At 40.0% G+C, this 24,154-nt stretch overlaps 1 protein-coding gene across 2 annotated transcripts in view; it reads left to right on the top strand.

Annotated features, from left to right (window-relative positions):
• Positions 1–24,154, top strand: part of SEMA3C (semaphorin 3C) — a 186,698-nt gene that overhangs the window by 124,461 nt on the left and 38,083 nt on the right. For both annotated transcript variants that reach the window (XM_025181687.3, XM_075926424.2), the window contains exons 7-11: positions 5,083–5,202; positions 7,001–7,143; positions 10,468–10,582; positions 15,320–15,389; positions 20,291–20,435. In XM_025181687.3, the coding sequence (XP_025037472.2) occupies positions 5,083–5,202; positions 7,001–7,143; positions 10,468–10,582; positions 15,320–15,389; positions 20,291–20,435 (593 nt within the window). The remainder of the gene's footprint in view (positions 1–5,082; positions 5,203–7,000; positions 7,144–10,467; positions 10,583–15,319; positions 15,390–20,290; positions 20,436–24,154) is intronic.

Below are 24,154 nucleotides of genomic sequence, written 5' to 3' on the forward strand. Positions count from 1 at the left end.
TGTCTCATTTAATCACTTGTAAAATCACCATGTAGCTAGAAAAGCAAAGCCTGCTGGAAAATCTCTCGAGTTATTCTGCATTTCATGTATGCTGTCTGCTGCAGAGGCCACCAGCACTAGCTAGGCTCTTCCCTCTGTGCCTGGCTTTTCTACCCACTCCCACCTCCACTGTATCATTGACTATAAATTTAGCAGCTCGCTTCCATATGAAAGGGCAGAGAGTGCAACAGCTGGTTCCCTTGACATCTCACTGTGGGCTGTCTGGCTGAGAGTTCGCTGAGAGTGAAATCTTAGCACACACAGCCAGCACAATGCCAATGCCCCCACGTAAATCCCATTTAAGCTTCTGCTGAGACTGAAGTGGGGCTCAGGATGGGTGTAGCCCTTTGCAGAGGGGTGAATTTCACCTGGTAAGAGAACAGATTTCTCCCACATTCCAGCTGGAGAAATCAACATATCCCCACTTCAACATGCCCGATCTCCAGTGGTCTATGGGCTGGAAAATATGCCAGAGTAAAACGGGTGTAACACAATACAGGCCTCGTTCTGGGTTACACTAAGACCATTCTATATTCTGGTTGTAGTATAAGGATCCTTTATGTGGATAAAAATGTACAATATGGCCTTAATGCAGAGGAGAATCAGGCCCGATCACTTTGATTTAGCAACGTTGTATCATCACCTGCACTGGCTTTGCATTGGTGAAAAACATCACAGCAGAAACAGGGCAAGGAGTAATCAGAGCCTCAGATCTCCCAGATTGAAGCATGATATGCTTTAGCCATAACTCTGGGTTAGTCAGTCCATAATGAACTCCTCACTAGCTTTCCACAGCAAGGAATGCAAAGAATTTACTTTGGAATGCCAGGACTTAGATGATTAATTTAAACGTTGCCTGAATTCATTAAGCATGCTCAAGTGATTGTGTCGTTTGCCTTCTGCCTATTCACAGCCTGCAGTACATTCTTACAATGATGCTAGGAGCCAGGCAGGAGCAGCAGCCACGTGGGGGCTCTTGAACGTGCAGTGGAGACATATGTAACCTGTGTAGATTAGATTTGCAGTGTGGTCAGCGACGACTGCATTCTGAATCTGTGTCTAATCCCTGATCTCTGAAGGCCCATCCTTGCTGCCCCATAGCTGTCACTCCAGGGGCGTGAATAACAGTGAGCACCAAAATACTATGATGTAACTCCCCTGTGCAGAGTCACGGTTAGGAAGTAAATGGTTCCTAGTCGGTATTAATGTAGGACTACATAAATGAGAACCAGGACTCTTTCAGATCATGCCTGCAGCATCCACATGGGGGAGTTACAGCACAGCACTGTGGTGCATACTGCTATTCACACCTCAGAACATGCTGTGTTTTTAGCCAATAGAAAGAGCAGGAATTGCACTGATTTCTCAATCTTACTTAGATTTAACAAAGAGAAGAATTCTGTTGACCTCTGTGTACAGTATGTTGAGTTTCACAGTAACCGCACACAAAGTTGTGAGGCCCTTATCCTTCGGTTTTCACTGTAGCACCATGTGGTGTCTTAGCCATTCCATTCCCATTGAAGTCAATGAGCGGTAATAGTGCCAGGCTTTCATTCCAGTGAAAGATCAGGACTTCAGGGACAGGTCCATTATACTCTCTTCAAATCTCTATAAAAAATAAGGAACTTGACAGAATTGTCCCAGTATCTTAACTGTAAAATGTAAAGTTCCAAGGCCACCTGGTATTGTAGTGAGCAGAGGTCTTGGCGGAAGGGGATTCCAGTCTGCATAGAAGAAGGGGAAAGGTCACTTCTCTAGTGCGATATTCCACCTCATTAAATTGGCTGCATTTCCATCTTACCTCATCAATGATCTATGTGCAGCATGTAAAGGAATTGGATTCCAGTCACTTAGGGTGCATCTAGACAGCACCCTTATCTCAGAATAAGCTATGCAATTTGCGCTACGCAAAATATTTCAAAATAGCTTATTTCAAAATTTTGCACTATATACACAGCTCCAAATTTTGAAATAACATGCTGTTTTGAGACATCCCTATAACCTCATGGAATAAGGGCTACAGGGATGATGGAATAGAGCACCTGTTAATTTGAAATCTATTTTAAAATAATGGGCGTGTTTAAAAGACTAGGAAATAGCCCTGCTGTCCAGACATGCCCTTATAGACTAGTCCACTCATAAATGCCAGATACAGTTTTCATATTCTTAAATGAGTTACTGCCATCAAAGAACAAAGTTTCCTTTTTTGTCCTGAGTTTTATGAATGCCCATTAAAGTATTTTATTTCTAAGATACAGGATGTACAGTTAGACAAAGTCTTTTCTCTTTTGAACACAAGGGAATTTTCTTCATTTTAATAGAAGTTATTTTATCAACTTTAATCACCCAATCAAGTGGCTGAGCAGATAGAGATGTAGAAAATGTTTAAAAACATTAATTGTGTAATCGATTGAAATTCAGTCAGTTACACAGTTAAATGCTCTATGGGCTCTCTGCAGGTGCCTGCCCAGTGGGCTCCGAGAGGTGGCCAAGAGTTTAACAGGAAGGTTAACCAGTAAACTAATGCTAATCAGTTAAACATTTAAACCCTTACATCCCTATGAGCAGGCCCCAATATCTAGTCAATACCCAAAGCAGTATTTCTCCCTGAACTTTGAATTATTTGGGATACACAATGTACAGCGCTCACACTTTAAAAAGTTTATTTTAAAAAAGATTCAACTGGTTGGAGAAATACACTGCTAGGAGGGGAAGAGTAAAGAGATTGAGTAGCTAGGAAGCCAAAGACAGATCTGGGAATTGAACCCAGAGCTCTTTGGGCCTAGATAAGTGCGTTAATCACAAGATCTTGTTTCCTCCCTCTTCCTCAACTAAGGAATACTTCTGGAACTAATAAAGTATAATGACATAAACCTTTTATAGTGTGGTCCCTGTTTCTTGTCGATTTCTGGCATCGCCTTCCACCTATACAACATAGAACACAAGCTTGAAATATAACAGGAAATGTGAATGGTCCCACAGAGGAAAACACCACATGACAAACAAATTTGAAGGTCGGAGAAATACACCATTCTACAACAAATGCTTTAGAAGCAAAGCTATTAAAAATGCTTTAGAAGCAAAGCTATGAAAAATGTATCTTTGGGAGGGCAAGGCATGATTAACATCCATGCTCCCTTTCTTTCCGCAACCAATGCTCACAGGTATTTACAAGAGCAGACATACATCAATTCAGTAATTCCCTCAGTAACAAAGAGAAACAGTGTGAACTGGTTACCCAGCAAAGACAAACTGTTGTGTGGAATTTAAGCATTAAACCAAAAGGAAGTGGAGCTGACAGATGTCATTTGGTACCTGATTAGACTAGTAGGCTCTAGGAATGCTTAAGACATAACTAATAAAGCTGGTATGCAATAGGATTAAGAATTACATAGCCCCATTCCAGGCTTTTTATTTTTTCCAGGAATGAACATGAAAGTGCTGTGAGAACCGTAGCCACGATCCACTGCAGTCAGTCTAGTTAAGAACAGGAATAAGACACCAGATGGTTTTGGAAGTAATCATACTGATGTAGAAAGCTTCGTAATAAGTCTCTATTGATCTAGCAGCATTGTATACAGTTACATAAATCGTGGAATAAACCACATTGTTTAAATACCTCTCTACTCTACTCATTGTTAGCCCTGTGCAATGCATTCTCTTATACACTGAGTCCCAGCTAAGGGAAAGAGATGCAGGCAACACAGTGCTTGCATTACCAACTGTAGAGATCTGGTTCATGACCTGGCAAGCAATGAAGAAAAAAAAAACCCTCTAGAGTTTTCATCTCTCAGGCTACATCTACACTACAGGTTTTTGCGGCAAAAATTTGCTAATTTAGCCGCTACCGTTTTGTGCAAAAACTCTGTTTTGCGCAAGATCCTTATGCCAGAGAAGTATAAAGATCTTGCGCAAAACGTGTTTTTTGCACAAAAGAGAAGTAGCTACACTACTTATTTTTGCGCAAAAACCCCTTGCGCAAAAAGAAACAGCAGAAAATATGCTAATGAGACTGTGAATTATGCTAATGAGTCCCTCATTAGCATATTTTCTGCCATAAAAATGTGTAGTATAGATGTAACCTCAGAGGTCAATTGGTAGTTCTTAATATTGAACGAACAAGAAAAATTAAATCCTCAACTGCTTCAAAAATTATGACTCTTGCCAGCTTGACCACACATACTCATGGCCACACAGACATTTGGGTGAAAACATCAGTGAAAGGACTTAGCTGTTTAACGATTCATTCAGCCACCACTCCCAGCACAGGAGTTGAAGATTATTTTTGCTCTGCATTGTGTTGTACTCTGGGGTGTCTTACCATTAGCCAGTGGAAATGGCTTTGCTCACACACACACACACACACACACACACTTTCTCTCTCTGAATTTTCAGAATCCTGCACAGGAAATTGAGGTGCCTAATCCTATTAAAGTAAATGGGAGTTTCATGGCTAATTCCCGTCATGCCACATTGAAATGTACTTTGACTGTAGTGTGTAAGGTGGATATTGGTTACTTTCCAATTACACTGAGCCATGTTACAAGCATCCTCTTCCAGTTTCTGCAATACAGAACTGTGCTTGAGGCCGAAGTCCATCTTGAAAATGGTGCAACCCTATTGACTTCAATTGGAAGTACGCCAAGTTACACTCGCAAATACTGGCCTGGTAAAACACTGAATTTTATGCCTTGTATTGTTATTGCCTTGTCTGTGCATAGGTGTTTGGCAATGTAAGTTCAGTCCCTAAGCTGTAATTCAAATGAAAAGTTTACCACACATGAAACTAGCTGCTACATTTAATTATGGAGTTTCCAAAAGTCCTTAGAAATATCTTATGCTTCCTTCTCAGGCTAGACAATTGTTCCATGATTCAGAGGAGACTCCATTGCCACCCACCCAGTATTGTTTTATAGTGACTGCTATACAAATAAAGAACTGGCACTGTCTGAAGCAAAAATAGGTTACTAGAAATGGATTTCCCAAAAGCCAATATAGACACATTCAGATTTTTTTCCTCTTTCCTTTTCCACTTTCTTATAGATGAAGAGCTGTTTTCAGGAATGTACATAGATTTCATGGGTACTGATGCAGCTATTTTTCGCAGTTTAACCAAACGGAATGCAGTGAGAACTGACCAACACAATTCTAAGTGGCTGAGTGGTAAGACAATTCTTTGTTTAAGTTTTTGGTGTGTGACTAAGATAAAGGTTGTTGGGTTTTTTAAATGAGTTCTTTATCTCCCATTCTAAAATAAATCTACTAATGGAAACGGTGGGCCAGAAATAGAAATAAAAACATACCCCAGACAACGCACTCTGTAAATGATTAATAGGAATTCTATATGACACAGGAATTGCCATATTGGACGAGACCCCTGATTCATCAACTTCAGTATGCTGTCCTTGAAGTGGCCCATATTACCTGCTTTAGAGGGAAGGATGTGTAATAGACAGGTGTAGGCTAATTTGCCTCCTGGGGAAGTTTTTTTTAACCCCCAATAATTTGAGATTGTTTTATATTGGAAAAGTGATTATAATAATGTGATTGTTACAGACTGGCACAGTGAGGAAAAGTCATCTCTGGGCAATGCTGAGGTGCAAGGAGTTAAAACCCTGGCTTTGTTGAAATCAGTGGAACAACTCCCAAAACATCTGTGAGGCCAGGACCTCACACAAGGCCTATGTACTCTGCATTATTTTATTCTTAAAACAGCTATACTCCATGACCATGTTTCATTTTCAGAACATGAATAGTCCCATTGATTTTGCTAGGTTAAAGTTAACTCTATCTGTTTTCTGAAATTAGTCGAAACAATGAGGAGCTCTGTGGCACCTTAGAAACTAAGGCATGGCTACACTGGGGAGTTATTTCAGAATAACTCCCCTTATTTCGAAATAATGGCTTGTTATTTTGAAAGAATAACTCCTGATTGTGAAGAGGAATGAGCTTATTTTGAAATAGTTATTTCGGGAGTTATTATTTTAAAATAATTTATTTTGAAATAACCTTGTAGTGTAGATATAGCCTAAGGGCATGTCTGCAGTAGGAAATTATTTCAAAATAATAACTCCTGAAATAGCTATTTTAAAATAAGCTTATTTCCCAAGGAAAGAAGGAATTATTATTTCAAAATAATCAGCTTCTATTTCAGAATAACAGGCTTGGTAGTGTGGACGCTCACTTGTTATGTCAAAATAAGGGGAGTTATTTTGAAATAACTACCTATTGTAGACCAGGGTTAAGGTGCTACAGGATTCCTTGTTGATTTTGCAGATACAGATTAACATGGCTACCTCTCTGAGACTAAAATTTGTCACTAGATATCTTTATTCTCTTAAGCTTGCCTATTCTCTTTTAGGGATCTTAAAAAAATAGACTGCACAGAAAAGAGTTCATTTTAAAAAATACAGTTGCTTGAAAAATCACACACAATGCGTTTCTATATTGCTCCTCTCTAGCAACATGAAATTTGACATATCCATTAATAATGGACTGAAGAGGATAGAAAATATCCAAAATGAAAATGTGACTTTTCCATCAGAGATCACACCAAAAAATCAATAGCGGTTTGTACTGGATATCAACCGTTCAAGTGGAGAAAAAAATGTCATTTGATGTCTCAAATGCTGTTCAATAGCTTGTAGCCAAGAAAATTTCCAGAGGATACTTCTCCTTCAAGGTTTTCTATCTCTGTAGTAAACTAGCACTGCTATTTCTGCATCAGACATACTTTTTTGAAAACTAGGACAAATTTGTTCTAGAATCAACTTGATTCTAGAGAAACCATCCCAGATCCCTGTCCTGAAAACCCTGTCACTAGTGCTTAACCCAACTAGGGCCCAGCCCTAACACAGTGGGCAGCAGCAGATGCATTCTGTGTAGGTACCTGGAGATGTCAGTAGTTGTCAAGAGTTCCTTATATTGACACATTGTTTGGTCTTTATCTCTCTCTTTTCAGACCCTATTTTTGTAGATGCTCATCTCATCCCTGACGGCACAGACCCTAATGATGCTAAAGTGTACTTCTTCTTCAAAGAAAGGCTCATAGACAACAGTGGAAGCACCAAACAGATTCATTCAATGATTGCTAGAATATGCCCAGTAAGAATAATTTTTGTTCAATTTTCAGGGGCTGATTTACTGGCTTGATTGAATAATCAAAATAAATCCATTGCATTAAAATGTTTTAAAAGCCCTTAATTCCAATTACAAGCAAATTTCCTGTTCCGGCTTCCATCTCCATAATTAAGAAGAAAGGCTGTTGAGTACCTTGTTAGAGATATCTGGAATATATCTGTAATTTTAGTAGGAATATTAGCAGTTGATTAATCTGTGCATCTCAGTGTCTGGAACAGTATAGTTAATAACATTAACTTCCTGAGCTTGCTTTATTTTACATAATTCAGATGTGAGATTTACTGAATCATGGATGTACCAAATCTCCCACAAGAATTCCAGTGTAAAGGCATTTGAAAGCATGGTTTTTATTCTTAAAACAATTACACTTATGCACATGTTTAATTTTAAGAATAGTTCAATTCATTTCAGCTGGATAAAGTTAAGCATATGCATGTCCGTGCAGAAACAGGACCTTATAACTAAATTACCTTTATTTCTCTTTTTTCTGTAACCAGAGTTAATTTTGCATGCACTGTGAGTGAAGCAACTACCTTTTATTCTGAGGACATAGACTCATGTAAATGTAAAAGGGTATAAGGCTCTGTTTCTGATAAGCCCTTGATTCCTTACCTAGGAATAAAACTGGAGATCAAGTTGAAGCTACTGCCCCCAGTTACAATGTGCTTTGTATTCAGTATGGTTGTGATGTGGCTCTGCAGGGGAATGGGTGTGTGCTTTGGTTTTCGTTCGGTTCCTGCTCTGGCAGTACATTATGACATATGACCTAGTCTCATAATATTGTTTTTTGTTTTTTTGGGTAGCTGCCCAATGGCCTCTGGGTATTTTTCAAAAAGACATTAAACGTTGTTAGGATGTTATTGTTGTTGTTGTTATTATAATGAAGTCCAGATTGCTTCCAAAACGACTTGGGCCTCATTGTGCTTACATTGAAGTCAATGGCAAATTCCTATAGATTCTAAAGGGAACAAAGAGCTGATCCTTCATGTTGATAGTGATCTACTGTAACAGCCTCCATAAGGAGTAAACATTGCTACAAGGTATCAGCCTGACTTGCAATGAGCTCTGCTAACTTTCAGTCAGTTAAGGAGACCTGTTCTAACAGCATTTGTGGCAGCACAGAAGTTAATAGTCAAGCCTCTTGAGCCTGTTGGTCCAGCTGCTAATAAAGTTTCACCGACTGCTGAAAAGTCTTAGTTCCAGTTTAAAATGAGAGAGGTCACCTTCCCCTCTTCCTAGCAGGACAGAACTCCTTTTTCATGTGCCCATTAAAGGCAGAATTAAACTGGTAAAAAAATTAACATCATTTTGATAACGAGTTTTTACAAAACATAGTCCCATTTTTGCCATGCTTTATATAAAACAAAATTAGTTATTTAGGTCTTAGGAATGGAGCCTTCCCTGTCACTTGTGCTCAGATAACAAATACTTGACAACTATATTAATGACATTTTTGTCCAGCTCTGGCATCGTTATGTTTTACCAGTTATTTTATCTTACATGCATCGTATCTTATTTCATCAATGAATCTATTAAAGCAGCACTTTCCTCTTAGTTCTGTTAATTAAAATAGTTCATCTTCACAGACCCTGTCAATGAGAAATGACTGGAGAACTGGAAACTAAGGGGTGAATTTTGCTGTAAACAATTGTTCTGATTCCACCTCAAATTTTCCTAAAATAATTCACTGTGATCCATACTCTATATGCCTAACACATTTTAAACTGATTTTTATTAAAATAAATATTAAAGGCCTGATTTTCAAAGGCCACACATTTAAAAGTATATATGTTCTTGTGCACCCACTTTAGACTTGCTAACAGCAGAGTTGACAGCCAGGCTGGGCCCGTGGGCACAATGGTGGGGCCCGGCTCCATGCTTCCAGGGAGGGCGGGGCCTTGGGTGGAAAGGAAGGTGCCAGGGCAGCTAGCCCTCAGTGCACCTGGAGTGCACCACAACAACCCCCTCCCTCGCCAGCTCCTAGAGCTGCCCAGAATGTGCACCATGTATTCTGTCAGTGCCATAAAGGGCCTGGACACTACTATAGCCACAGTAGCAGCGGTGGCAACCAGAAGCCTGAGATCCTTTAGAATTGCTGCACCTAGGGGCAGTTGCCTCCTCTGCTGCCCTTCCATCAGGGGGCCTGCTTGCAGATACCAATTGTGCTCAACAGTAATATAAACGTACAGAAATGAAGGCATTTGAACTGTTGGAAACAAGATTAATAGTAGCATAAATGTTATTTGCTAGTGTTTTATGATGCGTAAGTTCTAAATAGAGTCACTTACAATCTGATTTAAATAAATAGTTCGCATTATTCATCATGGCGAGAGCTCAGTTAAATATGTGTTTTCATACATTATTGGTTATTGTGCCTGTGCTTCTTGTAATCACAGCTAACATTAAACACATGTTGTTTACTGTCTGGCTGGGTGACAAATAGGAGTGTCCAGCTGATTGTTGTACTTCCTCAGAAAAGTTGTAAAATCTGTTCTATCTATTATATCCACTGGAGGACACAGAGAAGAATCTGAATGACTATGATTGGAATATTAGATGATGAGCTTTCGTGGGCCAGACCCACTTCCTCACATCTGAGGAAGTGGGTCTGGCCCACAAAAGCTCATCATCTAATAAACCATCTTGTTAGTCTTTAAAGTGCTACATAGTCCTGTATTTTGTTTCAGCTACCCTAGACTAACACGGCTACATTTCTATCACTATTCTATGATTGGAATGGCATTCAGGGCTGTGTAGAAAAGATTTCATAGATAAACATAGGTAATATAGGAATTACTATTATGGATAAGACCCAGAGGCCAGCTAGTCCTGTGTCTCATTTCTGATGGGACTCAATTCCAGATGCTTCAGAGGATGGTGCATAAAACTTTGCCTTAGGCAGATATGAGATAATCTGCCCTCCACATGAGGTCTTCTATCATCACTAATAGTTAGTGCTTGTTCTAAATCCTGAAGTCTGAGATCTAACAAGCTTAAAAAACTAACACTGTTGTTGTCTGGTCTCTCTCTGAAGCCATTTTATAGAGTGGAACTTTAATTATCTTTCATTACTAAAGATAGTCCTCAATTTCAGCATTTATAACTGTGTCTGTGTTTGGGGGTGTTTGAGACGGGTTTGCTTCATGCCTATCTCTGATTCTTTTCTTTAATATTAGCAAGGTATTTGCCAGATGATGGATCATCATAACATGAAAAATGATTGCAGGGATTAAGTAAGATTTTAATTTTGCTTTGTTATACTTTTTTCAAATTCATTTTGCTTTTCAGAATGATACTGGCGGACAGCGTAGTCTTGTAAACAAGTGGACGACATTCTTGAAAGCAAGACTCGTGTGCTCAGTAATGGATGAGGATGGAACAGAAACGTACTTTGATGAATTAGGTATAACAGTATAGTCTTTACAAGTATTCAAGTCATGTTACCTCTCTGTGTGTATTTGAAAATATTAACTTCAAATAAGAAAAGATATGCTTGTGATTAAGCTACAGATGTTGGAAGTTAAGGTCATCTGAATATGTTTCCCAGGTCTACCCTGTGTCACCTTGGAAAAGTCACTACGAGTGAAACCTTGACCCCATTAAATCCATGCCAAGAATGTTATTGATTTTAATAGCACTAGGATTCTATTTTAAATTTCTCTGAATGATCATCCTCATCTCTGAAGCAGGAATAATAATGTTTGAAATGGACTATAGTATTAGGAGGCTCACTTAACGTTTGTAAAACACATGCATGGCTACATCTAGACTGCAAGCCTCTTTCGAAAAAGAACATCTAGACTACAACCAGTACTTTCAAAAAAGCGAGCCGCTTTTTCAAAAGAGAGCAGCGAGGCAGTCTGGATGCTCTCTTTCAAAAAAGCACAGTTTGAAAGAGCACTTTTGAAATAAGGCGTTATTCCTCATAAAATGAGGTTTTTCATGATTGAAAAAACTGCCACATTCTTTCAATTTACTTTTGAAAGAAAGCGGCAGCAGTCTAGAGACAGAGGAAGATTTTTTTTGAAAAAAGGCCGCTTTTTTCAAAAAAACCCTATAGTCTAGACACACCCAGGGAGAGCGTCTGATTAAAAGAGAGGTGTAAATGCAGAGTATAATTGTTGCTGTTCCTATTTATGTTCATGATTAATCTTTGCTTTTAGTTTTTAAACTATTTTAAACTGTATTGTATATCAGTTTTGATGCATCACTACTGCCTTTTTGATGACAAGACAGGTTACTTTGGGTCACTTGGTAGAAGTCTCTTTGGAAGCAGAAATGATTGTTGATGATGAGGAGAACACTAAATACTAGTACTACTAAGAATAATATCTTAGAATCTATGAATGCTTTTATATCTGCAAAGTTTTTTACAAATATTAACTAATTCACCCTCAGAACAATTGTGTGATGTTTTGTTTGTTTAAGGTTTTGTTAGGGTCTCCAAAATAAATATGATTATTAACATCCTGATCACGTATCTAATGATGTGTGTTTGTAGACATCTACGTCTAGACTGGCCCCTATTCCTACTTTCAGGTAGGAATAAGAGATCCTCCGGAAAAGGGCTTTATTCCGGAGGATCGCGCCAGTCTAGACACTTTTTCCGGCTTTTCCCCAAGCCGGAAAAAAAGCGGCGGACATGTTTATTTAAATCCCATGGGGGATATTTAAATCCCCCGCGGATTTCCCTATTCCAAAGTTGGAAATTAGCATGGCTATTTCAGAATAGGGGCCAGTCTAGACGTAGCCCTGGTGTCTGATGGGATACATCTAGACTACACGCTTCTTTCGAAAGAAGCTTTTTCAAAAGTTTTCAAAAAAGCTTCTTTCAAAAGAGATTGTTTAGATGGCCACAACTTTTTTCGAAAAAGCGATCTGCTTTTTCGAAAGAGAACACCCAGGCAATCTGGATGCTCTCTTTCAAAAAAGCCCTGTTTGCGGTCAAGAATGCCTTTTTCAAAAGAGCTCTTTTGAAAAAAAGCATTCTTCATAAAATGATGTTTACCGCTGTCAAAAAGACCGCCGCCTTTTGATTTAATTTTGAAAGAACACGGCAGCAGTCTAGACGCAGGTGAATTTTTTTTTTAAAAGGCCACTTTTTTTTGAAGAAACCCTGTAGTCTAGACATAGCCTGATTATCTAAGATGTTGTCACAGATCTGAACTCCATTTGTTGGACAGATAACCTCAGCTTTGCCTCATCTGGGGAAAGTGAGCTTATCTGTGTACCACTGAGTAAATACAAATGAAAACCTTGATCAGTTGCCCCTAGTCCTCTTTAAATCAATGAATAAACAGCAGAATCTTTTGCTTTCAGAAGCTAAGGATGGTGTCAAGGCTGTTCCCCACTCTGGCACTCCAAGTGCAGAAGGTGGGGGCCCAGAAGAGACCTTAAATACCTTGTCTCTGTAGACTTTTGCTTAAAAAGCTCCCCAAAGTCACAGATTCCCTGGCCTTGGGAGGTAGCTGTCACCAACAAATGAACCTGAACCCAGGAAGAAAGCACTTGGACTTCTTACAGGGGGGAACCCTCAAGCTCTTTTACCAGAAGAGAGCTGGAAATAAAGAAAGAAAAACAAACTGCAGTCTCTGATAGTTGACCTCTCAGTCTTAGGCATGCATACACAGACCTCCTGTTACCTTCCAAGACTCAAGAATCAAATCATTGCCTTAAAAAGAGATTTTTATTAACAAAACAAAAAGATATGCTTGATAAAGCATATTTGATTTCTGAGGGTACATCTACACTACACCATTTTTCTGTAATAACGTCCATTATTCCGGAAAAACAATACTAGCATCCACATTGCAATTGCATTATTTTGACAGAAAGTTGAAATAACGGACAGCTCTTTCTGACAGCAATAAACCTCATCCCATGAGGAAGAAGCCCTTTTTCTAAAAAGATTTTTCGGAAAAGGGTGCATGTAGATGCTCCACTGCTGCTATGTTGAATAGCTCCTCACCAGGGCCACTCTAAAATTATTCCTCCCCAGTGACTCCTGTAAATCGAGATAGTGTGTCCACATTAGGGGAGCCTGCCTCAGACTAATTTTGAGGCTTCCCTGTATTATGAATGCTTTATTTTTAAAAAAGCTTTTCCAGAAGATATCTTCCAGAAAAGCTTATTCTGAAAGAAGCTTGCAGTGTAGATGTACCCTAAGTGTTACAGAACAATTGAGAAAAGGACAGATTAAAATACAGAGAAAATAGTATCTCTGGGCTACAGCTTGTAATACAGTGTTTGGAAGGGGGCAAGTGGACTTAGAACACAGACATTTAACCATACAACTAAAACAAAGAATATAACCTGATTGCAGCTTAATGGACATTTTTCTTGCTACTTACTATCTGTGCTCCAAGGTCCGGTCCATTTCCATGCCCAGTATTCCTTGTAGGCATGGTAGTTCTTCCTGGTTCAATTCATCTTGTCTCTCCAGCTCCTAGCTCCTAAAACTCCCACAAAATAAACAGCAGGCTGGTATATCTTTCCATTTAAATTTCAACATTCTTTCCCACTAGCTCCCTTGGCTTCCTACCAACACCCCCTAGTTTAACCCGTTAGTCACCAAATGCTGGCCAGCACGCCTCCTCTTGATCATAGATAGAAATGCTATTTCAGATAAGATCTGTTGTTAGCTAATGAACCACATACTAGATCTCATTCTGACTAATTCATGTTGCTTCCACACTCATGTAACTACACTGACCTGAGTGGCATTGCTCTTGATTTTCACCACTGTAAGTGGGATCCAGAATCTGTGGATTGTTACAGATATTTCAGTGCAACTGTTTTGATTGAGAGTCTCTCACAGAAGGTAGAGGGAGTTGGATCAAATCCTAATTTGGTGTTCCATGTGAGTCAGATTATCAGAAGCTGGTTCTGGATCACTATACTTTAATCCTATGACAAAACACTGCATGGCATGTATTGTTGGTCTCAGTCATTGAAAGAAAGCAATAGAGTCTAGACCAAACTCAGAATTTAAGGGATACTTTGAGAGTCACCTTTCAAAAGTGCTCTACTTTCAACAGCTCCAGGACCCTGATTCATTGATCCATCCCTATTCACCAAAGCACTTATGTTTAGCTTTGAGAATTAAGGCTTTGGGGATCATATTGAACTAGCAACTGATCATGAGCTCCCAGGATAATGCTGTGGCAAAAAGGGATAATGTTATCCTCAATTTATCAAAAAGGAAATTGAGAGATGACTTTGCTGCAGTGTTTTAGTATTTTCATGGGAAGAAACTACAAAGGACTAAAGGATTAATTTTTTTAGCAATGAGAGGGTACGTCTACACTTGCTCCCTAGTTTGAACTAGGGATGCAAATGTAGGTGACCGAAATTGCTAATGAAGCAGGGATTTAAATATCCCACTCTTCATTAGCATGATCTCACTGGCGCATTGCTCCGCTCAACAGCTGTTTTGAAAGTGAAAGTGCGTGCTGGGACACATTAGTTCGAACCAAGCCCCTTGGTTCGAACTGACATTACTTCTCAAGGAGTTTGGTTTGAACTAACGCATCCCGGCATGCACTTTCACTTTTGAAACAGCTGTTGAGTCGGCAAGATCATGCTAATGAAGTGCGGGATATTTAAATCCCTGCTTCATTAGCAATTTCGGTCGCCTACATATGTATCCCTAGTTCGAAGTAGGTAGCAAGTATAGACGTACCCAAAGGGATTAACTATTAGAAGAAATCCAAAGGAAAGTGGTAAATCCTCCTGGCCTTAAATTATATGAACCTTTGAAAGCACTGTAACCTCAATTCCAGGAGAATTGAAATATCTGCCTAAGTTCAATTACACAATTAAATGGTTTCATGAGCTGAGGTTCTGTTGAGGAGAATTGGAGAGGATGGGTGGTGAGTACATTTTAAAAATTGGATCCTTTTATTCATGTGTCTAAATAGAGGCAGTTGTATATTGAGTTCATTTGAAAATCTGGCCTTGAATGTGTAAATACTAGTTTAACGACAATCAACCTTAATTATGACAGCCTGCCCCTGCTTTCATTGAATCAGAAATAAAATTCCCATGGAGGTCAATGTGAGTGGGATGGGGCCCAAAGTTTTGAGGTTTGAAAGTCAAGGTAGAGCAACTACTCAACAGCTGTGTTCTTTCTTTCTCACAGAGGATGTATTTCTCCTAGAAACAGATAACCCTAGAACAACACTGGTGTATGGAATTTTTACAACATCAAGGTAATTTTGCAGATTTGTAGAGCTCTGTAATCTCCCTCGGTTCAAATTCCATATAATCACAAAAAGAGGTATTTTGTCTCAAGGTAATTGGGACTGAATGCATTACTGGCATATCCTGCACCTATCATCACCACCTATAAGAGGTCCTTTCAGTCCTTCTTGTACTCATAAATTAGAAACACAATTAACCATGCTGGAGCTGTACTCATTGTGCCAAATTGATCCCTGGTGTTGGTTCAAGAAAATTATACCTAGGATAAATTTCCCCTCTGCTCCCAACCTTTTAAAAAGAAACTGTTTCCTGTTGTTGACATATATTTACACTTTTTATTAGGTAGCAGGGAAGAACAAGGACCTAGTGTTTGACTTCACCATGTCCAATGAGAATTCTCAGCATCTCATCTGGTGTCTTTAGCACCTGAACAATCAAGCCCAGAATTCCTATTTAAATTCATGCTAATAGTTCCCAATAAGGCATTAGCTCCCAAAAGACACCCTTATGTTCTGTTTGATCAAGTCCTTCCTTAATCACAACCTGTGTCTTCAGTCTTCTCTTGATCACTGGTAAACATGGGCACTCCTCACCTCATTGGAGATAAGGGCCCACCTTACTTTAAGAAAAGAATGGATAATTATTTGAGGAAAGTCGGGTTTTCATGTTATGTTTGCTGGCCTGTGAGCTGTCATTCTGAGAAACAACAGAGATTAACTTTGTTTGAATCCTGATGTTCTGGGTTTTTTTGCTCTTGGCTCTTGTCCAGTTATCTGAACAATGAAATGCTATTGCCTGTCTATCAATATATTTTTAATACATACAACGCTCAAGTATCTTGGGCCTTATATTTCAGTCCATTACCTTGACCTGGCTAAAACAAAATCAGTTAGAAGTCTTTTTTGTTGTTGTTTTGTTAAAAAAATAGAACTTTGTTGAAACTGACTTTTTGGTAATTTTTTTATGGAACATTTTTAAATAAAATGAAAAAATAATTTCAGTTGAACATTTTTACATGAGAAAAAGTCATTTCCTGATCATATCAATCACCATCATAAATTACATGTCCAGGTCTCAAGCTTACATAATACCCAGGCCTGGATAATGTTATAATATTTTGTTGAGGGAAAAACAACCTGTATCACAGTAGTGGGCAACCTGCAACCCATGGGCTGCATGAGACTGTCTGGAACTCTGCCTGCAGCCCATGGACCACCTGGCTGCTCCCCTCCCCCACTCATCTCTCACACACTGGGGCACTGGAGCTCTGCACTTTCTACACCTCCTTCCTCCCTGCCAGGACTTTCAAAGCAGCCATGAATCACCTTATTTGCACTCTGTCCCAGCTTCTTCCCCTCTCTCCCTCAGAGACTTGGAACACTACAAATCAGCTGTTTGTGGTGCTCCATCTCCGGGAGGTAGAGGGAGGAAAGAGGACAAAGAGTGAATCAGGCAATTTTCATGCTCTGAAAATGCTGTGAGGGAGGCTGAGGAGCAGGTAAGTGTGGGGCTCCAGTACCCCAGTGCACAAGAGGCATGGGAGAGAAGGTAGGCAGATGGCGGGGCCCACAGGTAGACCCCCACTGGGCTGCAGAAGCCTGCAGAACACTGAAATAAAGGAGGATAGTGGCCCACCGACTATTCATGGTTGCTATCCCTGCTATAGCTTGTAAATCAATGATTCCCAGCCTTTTTTATACCACAGCCCAGCCAACCCATTCACAAACTTTTGACAGATTGATAACATTTTATTTGCATATTTGCATGTTCATTATGCAAATAATGAATATGTAAATATGGAAATAAATGTTGCTTGTCTGCCAAAATATGTACCTCAGCCCCACCCCCTGATCTGTCCCTTAGCTCTGGCAGCCCCAGTGGCCCAGCAGCCACAGGTTTGTGGCCCAGCACCAGTCCATGGACTAGCAGTTGGGAACTGCTGTTGTAAATAGTGGAGGCTCTCTATACTGTATGACTCTTATACCACAAGAAAAGAAAATGCTGAGGCAAGGTTTAGTGATAAAACCACACTTATGATTATGTTATGGATCCAACATATCTGAGTTGGAAACTATTCTATCTAATTCTCATGGTATTTCTGCAGTGGAAATTGAGTTTGAGTTAAGACAGCATATAAACTATACTGAATACTTGGTCTATTCCAGGCTTTCGAGACATTTTCTCACTTTATACAAGGTTTTACTCTCGTCTAGGTTTCTGTTCCCACAAACCACAAGACTTCTGGTTTTTTAATTCTATATTGTACATGTTATGTAATTAAATCTAGCAGTCATAATGAGTTTCATCTTGTTGCACTGCTTGTATCTTTTTCACCTCTGCATACTTCATCTGAGAACAGTAATTGGAGAAACAGACTACGAGATAAAAATAATTGTTAATTTTATCTAAACTATATCAGTCTTGGCTGTGACTGAAGTGAATTATTTTTAGAGCAGGAACTATTATAAAATTAATAAAGATGCAATGCAGTAATCAAGTGCACCCTTTAAACCTTATCTTATATCTTACATGAATACCTGGGAACATTTCATAAAACAATTGTGAGGAAAAGAGGGTTCAGAAAGCACATGTGGTTATAATACATCTGAGGGCTTTCTCAAGGTAATACATGTGTGAAATAGTGCACTGATGATTGCTGAGTAATGTTCTTTAGCAGTTACCACATGTATAGACATTTGCTTTTCTACAACTTACAACTGCAGGATAAATATTTTTAACATTTTCCATATTCTTTGCTAGATTTTACCTGTTCAGTGTACAATAAACTTCAATTTGGATTTTTCTTATTTCCCACTTACTATTGAGCAAATCTGGAATGTCTGGATGCTTGTCTCTGAATACACTTTCAAAGCGTGCTGTTTTATCTCTCCCAAAAATACACTCAGAGTGGAGATAGAAGGAGACTGTTAATATCACAGCCAATATCCTAGCTTCTTACTGAAAATCATGTCCTTGACACGGGCAATCATCCTTAATGGAGAGTTCTAGAATCATGTGCTGACTGCAAAGTCCCTGGCAATATGGCTCCACCACACCAAGGAACCAAGATAGTGCCTCTGTAGGCCCAGATAAATGTGAAGGCACAAGGCCTATACAGCGGGATCCATACTAATTTCCTGGGATTCCCTGGAGTTAGTGGCTCCGAATTCTAGTTTAGTCTGTGGGAAGGTCATCACTCCTGATGGAATAATGCAGAGGAAATTCTTCAAGGAGAATTTCATGAGGTTTCCTCGCCTCTGTGGTGATGTTTCCAAGTACAGTAAACTTCCGATAAGCTGGCACCTTTGGGACCCAGGGGGTGCCGGATTATCAGATATGCCGGACTATCGGAAGGGGCAGCTATGAGGCGTCTGGGGCGAGGGGGTGCCACCCCAGACCCCTCATAGCCCCCCCTTCCAATAGTCCGGCTCTGCCCCAGGCGTCCCTGATTCAACCGCTGCTGAAACTGAACAGCAACGGCCGAATCAGAGAGCTGCTCTGCCCCAGGCATCCCCAAGAGCAGCTGGAGTGCTGCCGGGTTGGTCGGGGTAACGCCGACCCTTGGCGCGGCGAGACCAACCAGGCAGCACCCCAGCTGCTCTTGGGGATGCCTGGGGCAGAGCAGCTGGGGTGCTGCTGGGTTGGTCCCGCAGTGCCGCTCCTTGGCGCTACTGGATCAACCCGGCAGAACCCCAGCTGCTCTGCCTCAGGCGTCCCCAAGTCAGACATTGCTGATACTGATCAGCAGCTGACTCCAGGAAGCCTGAAGCAGAGCTGCTCTGCCCCAGGCTTCCCTGAGTCAGCCGCTGGTCAATTTCTGCAGCGGATGACTTGGGGACGTGTGGGGCAGAGCAGCTGGGGTGCTGCCGGGTTGATTCAGTAGCGCCGAGGAGTGGCGGTGCGGGACCAACCCAGCAGCACCCCAGCTGCTCTCCCCCAGGCGTTCCCAAGTCAGCCGCTGCTGAAATTGACCAAGAGCTGACTCCAGGAAGCCTGAGGCAGAACAACTCTGCCTCAGGCTTCCTGGAATCAGCCGCTGGTCAATTTCAGCAGCGGCTGAATCAGGACGCCTGGGGTGCTGCCGGGTTGATCCCGCAGCCCCCAGAGGCAGCGCTAGGGGACCTACCCAGCAGCGCCCCAGCTGCTCTGCCTCCGGCTTCCCCAATTCAGCCGCTGGTCAGTTTTAGCAGTGGCCGAATAGGGGAAGCTGGGGGCAGAGCAGCTCCAATGGTCCGGCTGCGGAGCACTTCCAGGTTCCTGATGGTGCCGAACCATCAGGAGTGCCGGACCGTCAGATGCCGGACCAATGGGGTTTTACTGTAATACCATGATCTGAGCCCATATTATTGATAGAAAGCTAAATACTGATTACAATAGTCTAACTGCACTTATTATTTTAATGGATGTTCTATCCTGGTGTTTTATAAGGTGCCTATGGACTCTCATGGACTGAGGGCTGGGAGAGAGATGTTCCATTTCCAGTTCAGCCACACAGAGTATCAAATCCTGGTGTCACTGAAGTCAGTGGTATTTTGACCACTGATTTCATTGGGAGAAGGTTATGACCTCATGTGCAATATAGGGGAGGTCACTTAACCAGTCTCTGCCTCCATTTGCCTCGTCTGTAAAATGGGGATAATAATATATTCTCCTCTCATTGGAAAGATAGATACACTTTGTGAGAAAAATAGTACCTAGCCTTGTAAGTTAGTGCTGTGTAGAGTAAGTGTAGATTAATATGTGTAAAGTCATTTGAGGTCCATGTATAGAAGATGCTATACAAGTGCCACATATAATTAAAAGTATCATCTCTATGAGCATCTAGCATCATGAACCCTTTGTGATGACAGCAAATGTTATATAAAAGGCCAATTGTGGTGCAAATATTTTCCTTGTTTTTTTTTCTTAGTTCTGTATTTAAAGGTTCAGCAGTGTGTGTGTATCACCTGTCTGATATCCAAACAGTGTTCAATGGGCCTTTTGCACACAAGGAAGGTCCTAACCACCAGCTAATCCCATATCAGGGAAGAATTCCATATCCACGACCTGGCACAGTAAGTACTAAAAATGTTTCTGCAAATCAAACGTGGCAAATGTAACAAAATATAATAAAACTGGTACTAAAGTACAGACCATAGATAATATCTAAAATAAATTGTAATTCTACCTATCTGCCTATTAAGCTACCTATCATGCACATCACTATAATGTCTCATGTGCTTGCTTGCTCTTTCTGATCGGCAGGTAAAAGTCTATTATTTCATTAGATGTCTGGGTTTTTTTAAATCATGTGTCTATTTGAGACAAAGAAAGAGACAAAGAAAAAGTAGGGAGGGACTATTAAGAGAAGCCAAACTGAAGTGATTTTTTATTTCATCCTGATCATTCTTGCCTCTCATAGTTTCGAGTTCTATGTTTTAAGTCCAGTGCCCATAAAACTCTGTCTCCTGTGCACATGAATCTTCTTCCCGAGTTTTCAATAGTTTTATTATTCCAATAGAGCATTGAGATGCTGTGGTGGGAGGTCATGGTTGCTGAGGGAGAGGCAGTCTCTCAGCTGATTATGTCAATCCCATGGAGAGTATTAATAGTTAGGAAAGAGTTCTTGAAATGGACTGTGTGATGGATGAGGGGCCAGAATGATCTGCTCACAGCAATCTTTGTTACTACATCTTTTTGTATCAGTTGGAGCTCTCTTGGGCCTTTGTTTCAGGATATACTGAATTTCGGTAATCAACCTAGGGATACTAAAAATGGTGAGGTCTATGTCTTAAATCTGATAAGCATATTTATAAAATTGTATTTTGCCCTTTTTAAGTACTGGCGATGTACAGAGGAGACCTGCAGTAAAACAAAAACAAAAAAACATAATACAATCCGAAAAAAAATACTCCAACCACAATTACTTTAAAAATATCAGGAGTCTTCCATTTTTACTGGGGGATTTGCAGAGGTTCTCTGAGGTGACATCTTAACTGAAGGGTTCAGAGTTTTATCTTTAACTAAAAAGCCTTTTCTCTAAATTGTTCTTTATTCACCTGAGTTGAATAGTTTCTCCATATGTCATACAGAAGAAAAAAGGCTCACAATCCCCCAGTAAGATCTTCTTTCTTTCTTTCTTTCTTTCTTTCTTTCTTTCTTTCTTTCTTTCTTTCTTTCTTTCAACATTTTTCAAATATGATACTCTCTCTTCTTAGTGCGTGCTCCTCTGCCTGATGAAACAGGATAGATGAGTGTCCGCTACTCCCACATTGAGCAGCTGTCACTAGTAATGAAGTTCTTCATGGGTTACAGATTGAATAAGCTCCAATTCCTGTGCAGGCATTAATGAACTGTGTTGCCTTGTTAAGCAAGGCTCTGCACTGTGACTTAAACTACCCCATGCTGTTCTCCTTTCCTGAAAAGCCCTCAAATCCTCATGCTTCGTAACTCTAGAAGAATTTGCTTGTTATACCATATTTATGACGAACAACCCCTCTCTTAGGGTGCATCTACACAGCAGGGCTTAACACAAAATAAGCTACACAAGTTAAGCTATGTCAATTGCATATCTTATTTCAAAATAGCTTATTTTGACATAGAGTGTCTACACAGCACTTATTTCGAAATAGAGCACTCTTCCTCCTATTTCCCTTATTCCTCGTATAATTATGGTTACAGGAGTCAGAGTAAGAAGTTGTCCAGTTTGACAGTATTTTGACCTTATTTTGAAATAACTGCCTGCTGTTAAGAAGCAGACTAAGTTATTTCGAAATAATGTTGCTGTGTAGACGTGCCCTCAAAGATTGGCACCTTAGCAACCGTTCAGTGTTTGTGATTTGACTAATGAAAATACTCTTATTAGCAGTGATCAGTCATGTGGTTAGTTATCTATGAGAGCTTTGCAAATACACTTAGAGTTGAAACATAATAGCTGATGATAGTAAACACTGAAATTGACTAGTTCAGTATACAACAGCAGTGACCATTCCTGGGATTTACATTTCTCTTGTCACAGGGACAAGAGCAATGTAATTCTTTATAGCTTCAGGAATGTCAGTTCAGCCTCGTAAGATATTACTGGCTGTCAGATTTATGACTTTCATGTCACAAAAGCTCTTCAGGGTTTGTTAATAATATTTCATGTTCCACTGCAGTTGAAAGGTAGCATTCTTGTTTTCAATTAATTCAGATAGTCCTAATCTCATGAGTTCACTGTTGCTGCAATTTTACTGTTTATGAAGATATAACATAATGGCTCATTTAACCAGGAGTTTGTATGTTCTAGTGATTAGTTACATTTCAGTGTTTCTTGTTACTTCAGGAGTATTGAATCTATGTATTTTCTAAACCACTGTTACGTTATTCTTGGTTCATCTTCTGAAGGTTTATGAAGGGCAAGTAAGGGATCAGGCAAAACAAAGGAAAGGAAAATTTAACTTAGGTCTAGGTTTTACATGGTGGCAAACATTGTCTCACTGTATCAGATGTGCTGATGGAATCTGAATGGAAAGGAACCTGAGAAGAAAGATTCTTCAGGATCATGATAGATACATCAGGTTTTGTGTTAGTTCAGTGTGGAGCTGTAATTAAAAGACAAGCCAGAAAGATGGTTTGACACATTTGTTAAAGAAGGCAAAAACAGATAGTATAGTATAAGGACATGATCAGTGATATGTCAAAACTGGAATCTCAAAACCCTAAAGCTCTGCACATTTCCAAGGGATTGGAGAGTTGCATATGAATCTTCTGAGTGGAACTTCTCCTTATATATTTTCTTCAGGTCAAATTCAAACCTTAGATAGCTGATTTTCCAATACTAGTTCAGAGAAGGTCATGAGAACAAGTATCCAAATCACCGCATGTTGAGCATTCAGCCAAATTTTCCCCCTTCTGTTGCCAGTTTTTCCAATACAAGACATGACTTGACTCTAATATTCTTTCCCCAAAACTATCCAAATTCTTCTACACAAAAGTCTTTTAACAAGCCATTCCACAAACACGCAAGCAAGTTTGTCACAGATTTCCAGTTGTCACGTCAGCCAATTCCCATGGTACCTCCATTGTTCTGCATAATCCAATCCAGTTCATTTGAGGGCAATATTTTCATCAGATTTGACTAAGATCTTCATTCTTCTTATTTGAAACTTCCCTATCCTCTCATCTGTTCCCCTGATGCTTCTCTGCAAACCACCCAACTTCATCACAGTCTCTAACTGAAACATTTTCTAACTTGTCTCTGCTTTTCTGCATTGGCAGAAGGCTCTCTATCTGACATTCTGGAAGGATTAAGTGTTAAATTATATTTCCCACTGAAATCAGTGTAGGTGCAGCACCTTTGGAAAGCAGACCTCTTCTGTTTAGAAATTTAAATACATATTCAGATGCCCGTTTTCAGGGAACCGAGTTCAGAAAGTTTGCCAAACTCCATTATGGGGTAGGAGCCTCTTTCTTGTCAAACATCAGCTTTTGGCCACTTCTAGGATGCTGGATTAGAAAGGAAGCGGTCTGACCCAGTACGGCAAAGCATATGTTCCACTTACATAAATAGATCTTTCAAATTAAACAGTTTGTTATAAATGCACTAACAATCAGCCAAAATGCTGTAACTGTAAACATCACAAATGCTGCATCATGGCTTAAATAGAATTAAATTAAGTAATATGTTCAGTAGCCACAGTCAGGCTCTGTAGTCTTTGGTTGCCCTTTACTACATACCAAGTATTGTTTATTTCTTCCACACACTAAAATTACCTGTGGAAAAATGTTTATGGCATAATTGGCAGCTTCCTAC

The sequence above is a fragment of the Pelodiscus sinensis genome, chromosome 1 (genome assembly GCF_052426305.1).
Source record: "Pelodiscus sinensis isolate ZL-2025 chromosome 1, ASM5242630v1, whole genome shotgun sequence".
In the NCBI taxonomy this organism is placed as follows: domain Eukaryota; kingdom Metazoa; phylum Chordata; order Testudines; family Trionychidae; genus Pelodiscus; species Pelodiscus sinensis.